At 44.8% G+C, this 10,064-nt stretch overlaps 2 protein-coding genes across 2 annotated transcripts; one reads left to right on the plus strand and one right to left on the minus strand.

Annotated features, from left to right (window-relative positions):
• Nucleotides 1–2,225: 2,225 nt before the first annotated feature.
• On the minus strand, nt 2,226–5,061 carry BJ212DRAFT_1305591 (uncharacterized protein; the record flags this gene model as incomplete). Its single annotated transcript, XM_041333765.1, has 8 exons — nt 2,226–2,416; nt 2,447–2,503; nt 2,611–3,013; nt 3,209–3,661; nt 3,704–4,243; nt 4,337–4,396; nt 4,444–4,572; nt 4,786–5,061. The coding sequence occupies 8 exons, from the start codon at nt 5,059–5,061 to the stop codon at nt 2,226–2,228; spliced, it is 2,109 nt and encodes a 702-aa protein (XP_041185698.1).
• Nucleotides 5,062–9,739: 4,678 nt separating this feature from the next.
• Nucleotides 9,740–10,064, plus strand: BJ212DRAFT_1402410 (uncharacterized protein). The gene is made up of 3 exons (XM_041337355.1): nt 9,740–9,761; nt 9,818–9,909; nt 9,959–10,064. The coding sequence occupies exons 2-3, from the start codon at nt 9,836–9,838 to the stop codon at nt 10,056–10,058; spliced, it is 174 nt and encodes a 57-aa protein (XP_041185699.1). The 5' UTR covers nt 9,740–9,761; nt 9,818–9,835; the 3' UTR covers nt 10,059–10,064.

Below are 10,064 nucleotides of genomic sequence, written 5' to 3' on the forward strand. Positions count from 1 at the left end.
GGGTTCTACTTGTATTTGTTGAAGAGTGTCTATAATATTACTGGAACATTTGCCTGGCCAAATATTGTGAGAAATTTGGTCTGGTTCAACAACAAATTGACTTTACCTCTTGAGACAACAACATTCATCAAATCATCCAGTGCGCTTTTGGCTGTGAGATGTACAGTGGCTCAAAAAACTGTCCGCATGTTTTGACATTTTTCACTATCTATGATATTGTGTGAGAACTCACAAATGGCTCAAGGACATGGTTATACCACATTGTAGTATGGCTTCAGGGCTTTCATTTGAGCCCTACACCGTGGGAATCGGTGGAGATATGGTGGAGATACAAGGCTCACAAAATGGTGACTCATGTGGACAGTTTTTTGAGCACATATTAAAACTATATAAATCATCATTTATGACACCATAACAATCATGCCACCATTAAATAAATTATAAAGTGGTGTCATTATGTCATTTTAAAACCATATCTAACTATACAAACCAAAAATTTCCATATGTCATGGTTATATTCACCATGAAAGCCACCCCCCCTGCTCAAAGGGATAATATCCTCTCTCTTTCCTATTCTGGCCTCTCTGCTTGTCAAATTTCCTCTAGAACTGGAGTATCCAAGTCCACTGTGGCCAAGTTCATCAAAGAAAGTCACACAGACAAGGAAAACTTCTGTGAAGGGTGTCCATCCAAGCTCACCTCTACTGATAGGAGGGCTATTATTCAACATATCACTACAGGAAAGGCTGATAATGCTGTCCAGGTCACCTATTACATCAATTCCACCATCACATTCCCTGTCTCTTCACACACTGTGAGAAACATTCTCAAGACAGCTCATCTCAGGTCAGTAACAAGGAAGAAAAGGCTTTCCTCTCTATTACACATATGTAGAGAGGACTAACCTTTGCCTTAGCCCATCAGAATTGGATTACATAGACTGGAAGCATGTTATATGATCATATGAGACCACAATAAATAGGATTGGGTCAGATGGCAAGGTATATATGTGAAAAAAGAAGGGTGCTAGTCCTCTCTGCATATGTGTGATAGAGAGGAAAGCCTTTTCTTCCTTGTTACTGACCTGAGATGAGCTGTCTTGAGAATGTTTCTCACAGTGTGTGAAGAGACAGGGAATGTGATGGTGGAATTGATGTAATAGGTGACCTGGACAGCATTATCAGCCTTTCCTGTAGTGATATGTTGAATAATAGCCCTCCTATCAGTAGAGGTGAGCTTGGATGGACACCCTTCACAGAAGTTTTCCTTGTCTGTGTGACTTTCTTTGATGAACTTGGCCACAGTGGACTTGGATACTCCAGTTCTAGAGGAAATTTGACAAGCAGAGAGGCCAGAATAGGAAAGAGAGAGGATATTATCCCTTTGAGCAGGGGGGGTGGCTTTCATGGTGAATATAACCATGACATATGGAAATTTTTGGTTTGTATAGTTAGATATGGTTTTAAAATGACATAATGACACCACTTTATAATTTATTTAATGGTGGCATGATTGTTATGGTGTCATAAATGATGATTTATATAGTTTTAATATGTGCTCAAAAAACTGTCCACATGAGTCACCATTTTGTGAGCCTTGTATCTCCACCATATCTCCACCGATTCCCACGGTGTAGGGCTCAAATGAAAGCCCTGAAGCCATACTACAATGTGGTATAACCATGTCCTTGAGCCATTTGTGAGTTCTCACACAATATCATAGATAGTGAAAAATGTCAAAACATGCGGACAGTTTTTTGAGCCACTGTATAGCTGCCAATTCGGGTTTGCCTGAAGCCAATATCATTATTTAAGTAGTTCATAATGAACTGGTCACCTACTTGATGTTGTAGTATTGTCAGCCTGACTAAGGGCTTGGTTTGAGTTCTGAGGAGGCTGCATCTTTGATTTGGATGGACTAGAGTGAGATTTCAACCAAACAGCTGTTGGTGATTCAGATGCCATTGTTGTTGTATCCTTGTTGGTGTTCGCTTCTGCTTTTTTTGAGCGGGTGTAGTAATAGGGTGAACTGCCAGTGGAAGATCCAAAAATTGCTGCCATCACATGGTGAGTGTTTGACAGGTTGGGAAAATGGCACGCACTGCTGCCTGATACTCCCATTGCCTTTGTAATAATGGAGTGGCCCAATAAGAAAAAAGGTGTCCAAAAATAATCAATATCAACTAAGTCACATGAACGGGATCTGAAGCCCCTATCTAGACATATTTAATGGAACTTGTGAAGGGCATAGAATAATTGCTTATTCCAGAACTTGTTCAAGAAAAATTCAGTGGAGTGATTCATACTAGTTTGCACAGTCAATCGTGACTCTGCCACATCACCAAACCAAGGGATAAGATGGACAGGTGCCTGGATTTGAGTGACTCTAATCACATCACCAATCCGATCACCATTTGCTCAATAGGCATGTCGTAGGATATACATACCAGTTGAATTATCCAATCCAACCACATCCAAATGTTCAACGTAGGCGTAGTATGTGTCTGCATATGAAAAATGTGTGATTGGACGAAAGATCAAACGGAGGTGAGCAATACAATGCCCTACATCTATCATATCAGCAAAATCATGTGGAGCAAGGACAACTCACCTTCAAGACCGCTCTTTGGCCATTTGAATACTCTGTCTGAATTAATAATGACCAAATCATACCGACCATAGGGCCAGTTATTTGAGGGTGGTTCTGCCAGTAGTGCCTGCAAGGGCTCGAGTTGATTTGCATCATGGAAGTTTTTCGATTGAATCCAGATCTTACACCAGATTTGAATGCGTTCAAATGGAAGGGGACAGTTAGGATGAGCTCGGTGCCTGCCACCAACAGGGAAGTCATTGTGTGTCTCGATATGGTCCAGATAATCAGATATCGCAGGGCAAAGGTTGGGAAGCAAGAAGTGGTCGGCAGCTTTATCAACAGTCATCTTTGTGAGGGTGGGTTTATATCCAAGATTGTAAGCTGCTACAGAAGTTGAGAATGTGCGATAGGGATGAGGTGCCTGGGGATAATCGCCAGCAATGAGTTGATGGGTGCATGGAAAATAGTCCTTGATGGAACATCAGACCGTCTTGCTATCAATGTCTTCATCCTCACTTTCATCATTCATATCAATGGCATGATCTTCTTGTTCACATATGTGAAGCGCAAGATCAAAGCAATCTACTTTATCGTGATGATCAAGATAATGACACACTTGCGCATCATAGTCGTGGTTATTTCCAGCTCTTGCAGGCACCTTAATGATGGCGATATGGGCATGTTCAGTCAGATCTGCAGACCACTGCGTGAGTGTGCCATGCAACTGGATACTTAGCACTACCCCTTGCAGCAACTCTAACTTCAGAATCACCCATGATTTGACCCCACCACCCTTCCCTCTCTGGGCGCCTGCATTGATGATGCCCTGTTTATATTTGTGGAAAAGTCGAAGACAGTGATTTAACTCTGTTAGTGTTTTGTCGGAAAATTGCGGAGCTTGCACAAGATATCGGAATTCGAGAAGGGCCCAGATGGCAGTTATGAATTGGGTAGGAGCAGCGCCAGCAATAACAGCAATAATGTAGCATTGGATGCTGCGATAGTCTCGTCCCGAAGTTTGCTTCAAATTAGATATTCCTTCTTTGAAAGTATGATACCTGGTGCACATCTGAAGTAAAGAAAATTGAAAGTCAATTTCTTTGGCACTGACTACGTTGATACACCAGACACAGTCATGGTCAAAGAACATCTTGTGAAAGTGATGGAGCAACTCTGGTGTCAGGAAAGAGGAAGGATCTGCAGTGATCCAATCCATCCAGAACAGCCATTGGACACTGTTTAGGTGATATTGCTTGCACTCCTCAAAAAATGCCACAAGTTCAGATGGGGAGACAGATGCAATGGCTTTGTCAATATTAGCAAGTGTGAACGAGCCTTTACAAAGAGGGTGACAGTCTGGGTCCCCAAAGTCGGCATGTGTAGCCATAGTGACAGGTGATGCATTCATGGTGGTACAAGCAATGACAAGCTCCTCCAGAGTGTCAGCTACATAAGCAACAAGGGGTGTGAAACAATATCTGCTGAACCCCACCGGATCACTCATCATTACACCCAGGTGTGCAGCTTGCTTCAATGGCTCAATCACAATGTCAATGCATTGATGAAGCAACCGGTCTGCCAGAACACCATGCATGTGTTTGACCCTATGGATAAACTTCACAACAGGAAGTAGAGCGAGAGGGATATATGCCTGGAGGGATCCTTTAGCATGTACATCAGGGTTGATGTTGGCGAGAGTGATGAGGAGCGGGTGGGCATATCAATTGCCAGCAAGGTTGCTAACCTTGGTCTTGTCCAAGGACAGGACCACACCAAGCAGGGTTGCACCATCAGGCAAGCCTTCCTGCATCATCAGTTAGCTTCACTGAACAAGTTGAGAGTTGAACATACTTGAAGTTCCCAAGCACAGTCACCCGTCATGAAACCATAGTAAATATGAACAGCACGTTCGGCCTCGGCATAAATTTTCCATGGCATGAAGTCAAAACTATCAGCCAACATGGGGTGGCTAAGAAGGGACTGAATGCACTCAATCACATCCCAGTAAAAAATCCGCAGAGTCCTCATTGTCGGAAATTCTGTAGGGACTATTTGGTACTTCCATTTAGGTGGGGATGGTAGCATTTCAGCGTGTCCTCAGAGCTCTCTCAAAGAGTGAAATGAAAGTGGTAGTTTTCTGGTCTAATTACACCCAAGTTCAGACACTCATTCATGCAACACAAATGGACTCACAAATTCAAGCTTGAGATACTCGTCAATATCTGACATGCTGAGGTCTGACTGAAGGAGGAATGCTGCCATTTCCCAGTCTGGTTTGCTAGTGAATGGAAAATATGGATTGCTCGCCCTCTCCTCAGCATACTTGTTGGACTCAAATTGCTTCATGAATGTGGTTCCTCTACCCCAGGTCTTTGCCGCACCAAAATATAACACCACTTCCTCCCTATCATCAGCCTCTACAACAGTACCCTCATGTTCTGGTCCAGGACCATCATCCATCATGTACATGTCATCGAAGTTTGTTTCATCTTCTGGTAGTGAGGCTTGAGGTTCCACTGGCAGGGGTTGTACTGGTGGGCCCAAGAAGCGAACCAAGTTGTTGTTCCAATTGAAGCATCATGAGGCAGGTTGATTTAGATGTTGTAGAACACCTCTGTCATTCCAAAAGCGCTTTCCACAGGAAGGGCACTGCATACCAGTGCGGTATTGATTTGTTATTGATTAGAAGTATCGCAAGTATGTTCAGCAATTTCTGGAGCAAACTTCAACAATACTACAATGTCCTTGTCAAAATTATATATTTCTCTGTCTCCCACTATCAATCAAAATTCTCATTCCACTACAAGCGACTTCTCATCTTCGACTTGGATGTCTAGATGCAGCAGACAAATACGTCCAATTTTCCCAGACACTGATGATTCAGACTCATCATCATCATCATCCACTTCTGAATGTCTGTCAACACTTGATCAGGCAAGTCTTCAATTTGGGATGTGGAATCCACTGACTTTCAATAGGACTCAAGTGCAACTTATCCTGAGAGTGCTGAGGAGGCCATGTGCTTGCTGGAGATGGCATGGGCAGATCTGGAAGTTCAACATGTTGAAAGGGACCTTGCTGATTGGTTCCTCCTTCAGCTTCAGATCAATGCACGTTATTGGCGACTCAAGGCTAAGAAAGCAAGGAAACAGTTCAGCGACGCGGAAATGAAAGTAGGGCATGTGCAGGCCCTGGTGGTGAGGAACGGTTTTACATGCTCAGAGTGTTCATTTTATTCTTCGAAACCTTCCTGGTATGTTGTTAGTTCACACTTCTATTCCACACTAATATTTTTATGTTCTAAGTACTTCCTTTCAATGATGAACTGTTGTAGTAGCTAGGGTCCTACATATTTGATTCACAATGTTTTTGTCTCACTTTGAATTGTTTCTACAACGACCTATCACAAACCTTTACAAATGTGTATACCACTACTCCACTACTCCTACCTCTCAGTGCTCAGCATCTGCAGATGAACTTGGCGTCTCCACACCGACTGTAACCTTGACACATGCAAGTCATTTTGCCTCCTTGGCCTAAGCTTAGACGTCCTATCACATGGTGGACCAGCTCCATCAAGCCCTCCTAGTATCTCCTATTCGCAGCAAGCAGATACTATGGCTTATAGGCCCTCAGCCCTTCCTGCACATGATACCTCAGGCTTGTTGACCAGCTCTATCACCGACGCCCTCACTCGCAGCGATTCCAAATCATTCAGCCCAAATCTGTCCTCAGTTCATAATCCTGCACCAAAGTACAAGCCATTTGTGCCCAGGTCAGGTGCTTGATATACTGATATTGGAGACACGCACAGAAGCAAGAGTCCAAGTTTGCCGTGTGGTGATGAGGAGAATTCCTGCTATGTCAGTAGTGGGTCTTGTTCTGTCATCACGTTTTTTTTTCGTGAATGACCAAATTTTTAGGTGGAAAATGCACTCTGTTCCTTGGTTTTTTTCTGACATTCCAGCTGTTATTCATGTCGACAAAACATGTTCTGATTCCTCCATATCCTTGACTCTGCACCATTATAATGTGCCGGGTTCTGTCGTCAATCACAATGGGGTGGCTATGGAGTCCACTTCTGGTCCTGCGCATGTGCCTACTGTTGACAGTTGGTGCAATTCCCAACAGCTGTTTCGTCCAGCCTATCTGAGTGGGTGCAATGTCGAGCTTAGCCTTGATTGGTTCGCATCTGCAAAATTCGAATGGTTCCCAATTTCAGCGCCCTTCGGAAATGGATGTCGCACAGCTTCCTGCTGGTCACAGTTGGATTATTCAGTCTGGTTCTCAACTGGTACTGAGTACCTCCGTCTCATGTCTCGTCTACTTGTACTTGTATCATTCATTGCATCTCCGGATCATGCACGTCTCCTTCAAGTTGTATTTGTGACCCCCGCTGTGAATCCATTGTAGTTCTGAAAATACTGACAATGACAGTGACTCAGCCTGCCCTGCGAACACCCGGCACACTAGATATCAAAAGGAACTCACATGTACGCCATCACCGAGTATTCAGTGATGGGTTGAATGTATATGGCGGCTCAGACAGTAAATATTTGTAGCACAGATTTGAATCAAGTACGATTTCGACATCATGATGAGACCGATAATGATTGCAGAAAGCGCACGTAGCGGGCTCTGCCACGAGCGGCCCTTCCGCGTTATTTCAATATAAGAAATTTCGAGTAATAAAAACAATATCAATAATGATGCTCAGGAATTAGCATGGTCCGCATGACAGTCACACCCAAATTAAAATTTAAAATTTGAATTTTTGACAGGACTCACATGTAAGTCTGTAGGTTTCTGTGAGTCCCTGTGAGTCTGTGGTGTCTGTGGTGTCTGTGGTTCTGTGCACTGTAGCACTGTGCGCACTGTGTGGCTCTGCACGCGCTGTATGGCTGTGGGAGTCCTGTACCCAAAATAGGCAGTTTGCTGATGGACGATCTAGATGTGACCGTCCAGACGGGTCTGTACGCTGCCGAAATGTTTGCGTCCAATCTTGGAGTCAATTATCTGCTGAATCTTATCGTCATCGGTGGGTTCGTTCGTCTATTGAAGTTGGTTGTGCTCTTACCGAAGCTTCTTCAGACGATGTAATGTGGATCTGGTATTACGATCGGCAAGGGATCATTCAATGCTCAGGCATCAACTTCATTCAAGATCTCCCGCGATTCATGATGCTGTTGTATGCTCTACAGAGATTCGATCTTCATGATTGGGGCCGACACACGGACTTTCTCCTAGTGCAGGTCGAGGGCAAACAATGCCACGAATTCAAAATCAAGGACGCAGAACTTGGAGAGGTGGATCTACTGCTTCACACCAGCCACGACGAAAGAGTGACGCATTATGGCCTACAAGGACGGGCCACCAATGTGGTCCCTGTCACTAGCGAAGCGCTCGCAAAGAAATATGGCAACTTCCAGGATGGGATGGTGGCCAAGATCTTTTGGGGAGAGGCGAGTCGCACTAGCGAGCCGGAAATCTTGGACAAGGTTGAGGAGATCGCTAAGGTGCACCCAACCGTTCAAGGGCATATTCCTAAGCTGCTCTGGCACCACACGTTCACGAATCCCACGTCCGCCATCCGAGAAGCGCTCGGGGTTCCAGAACCCACCAAAAGCAGTCGTGTGCTCTACGTCCTCGTATTCCCCAAGCTCCACCCCATTACAGAACTTGATGGCAGGGTGCTTTTCGACGTATGGCGTCAGTGTATCTTATGTACGTATTTCATTCAATTTATGAGGCTCTTTGTTAAAATAGCGTGCAGGCCACCTTACTTTGTGGAAGGAAGGTGTCTATCATCGAGATGTCAGCCCAGGGAACCTGATGTGGTACTGGAAAGACGGCAAGCGGATAGGTGTGCTAAATGACTACGATTTATCCTCGTTGGCGAATGTCCAGGGTCCTCAGGGCAACGAGCGCACCGGCACGGTGCCGTTCATGGCGCGCGAGCTTCTCACTGAAGAAGGTCAACGAGGCAAAGTGAAACACCTATATCGCCATGATCTGGAGTCATTTATGTGGGTTTTCGCTTGGATTTGCTTGCGTTACAGGCAGGGAGTCCTTCTACCACGGAGATTGCGCTCCCTCGACGAGTGGGCGACTTTAGGTGCCATTGCATGCGGCGAGAAGAAGCTAGTCTTTCTCAACAATTTGTCGCCTTTCGCACTCTCGGACATAGACAAACTCACATGGGGTGTCCTTGTGAGCTGTCTGCTGGTACTTAAAAGGGATGGCGACGACCGATACTACCTTCGCTTCCAAGAACCGTCGGACTCAGGAGCAGACCAGCAGCCCGACGCTGAGGAATCAGATCCCGATGCTTTTCTATCTAAATTTACATGTTCCAAGAGTTGGCTTGCGCTCAGCAAACCTTCACAATGATCTTCTTTGCTTGTCGCCTTACATACGGGTTTCTGACTATCAATCCTTGTAACTTTCAGTTGCACATTCACAATACAAACAGTCGGCCGGGCACTTCCAATAGGGTCGTCCTGGAACGCTTCATTGGCAGGGAGTAAGTACATCAACCTAACACGATGTATCTTGCCATCCTCAGCTATTCGTATGCACGTCAAATTATTTCAGCAGGCTATCTTCGTTGACCCCACCGAGTCCCTGAGGTTTCTGCCATGGCATGCTGCGATCGATCTCAAGACACAATGTTGTGTCCATCATGACTCACACTGCATCGATCGATAATTGAGGGGTAACTTGAACGTGGACTTGTGACCAGTCACTCGCGAGCCGGAAATCCTGGGAAGAGTTTGCAAAATCGCTGCTACCGTTGTTAGCCCGTGATGATATTGAACTCGTGCTACTAGGGATTCGGGGTAAGCATCATGATTAATTGCACATAGAACGAGACTGAGCGAAATTTCTGCAGTAAATAGCGTAGTCCGATATCTCAACATGAAAAACATAAATTACCCTGGCGTGCTCCTATCAATCTTATTTTCAACGAACTATTTCAAGGTGTGTCTTATCGCACACCCTTAAAGCGATCACATGGCGGCTGGACGTCATCTACCCTTACTTCTGCTAGTACCCCGCAGGCTACAACTCGTCATGGCGTCCGTCATCCCAGTGATTTTCATACTCGTCATAATCCTAGGACTGATGGTTTGTGGTTACCTCTTCGTTCCAAAGGGCCCATATCAAACGTATGCCTTCTCCACTTTATCAAAATACGGACTAATATCCTCCACTCGGAATGCAGGACAATTCGTATGGTATCATGCTCACGCTTACATCGTGTTATCTTATGTGGATGGTCACATATATGGCGCAACTACATCCTCCCATCAATAAGTCATGAAACTCGTTGTTACGATTTTATTAGCTAACGCATGAACTTCAGCGTCATATCGTTCAATGAAGGGCGGAGAGAGTTTTTGATGGATTCTACTCGCACGGTGTATTTCCAGTACCTCCTTGAATCGACACTGATGGACACGTAAAGCCTG

This window comes from Suillus subaureus (assembly GCF_016647635.1).
Source record: "Suillus subaureus strain MN1 chromosome Unknown BJ212scaffold_151, whole genome shotgun sequence".
Classification (NCBI taxonomy): Eukaryota; Fungi; Basidiomycota; class Agaricomycetes; order Boletales; family Suillaceae; genus Suillus; species Suillus subaureus.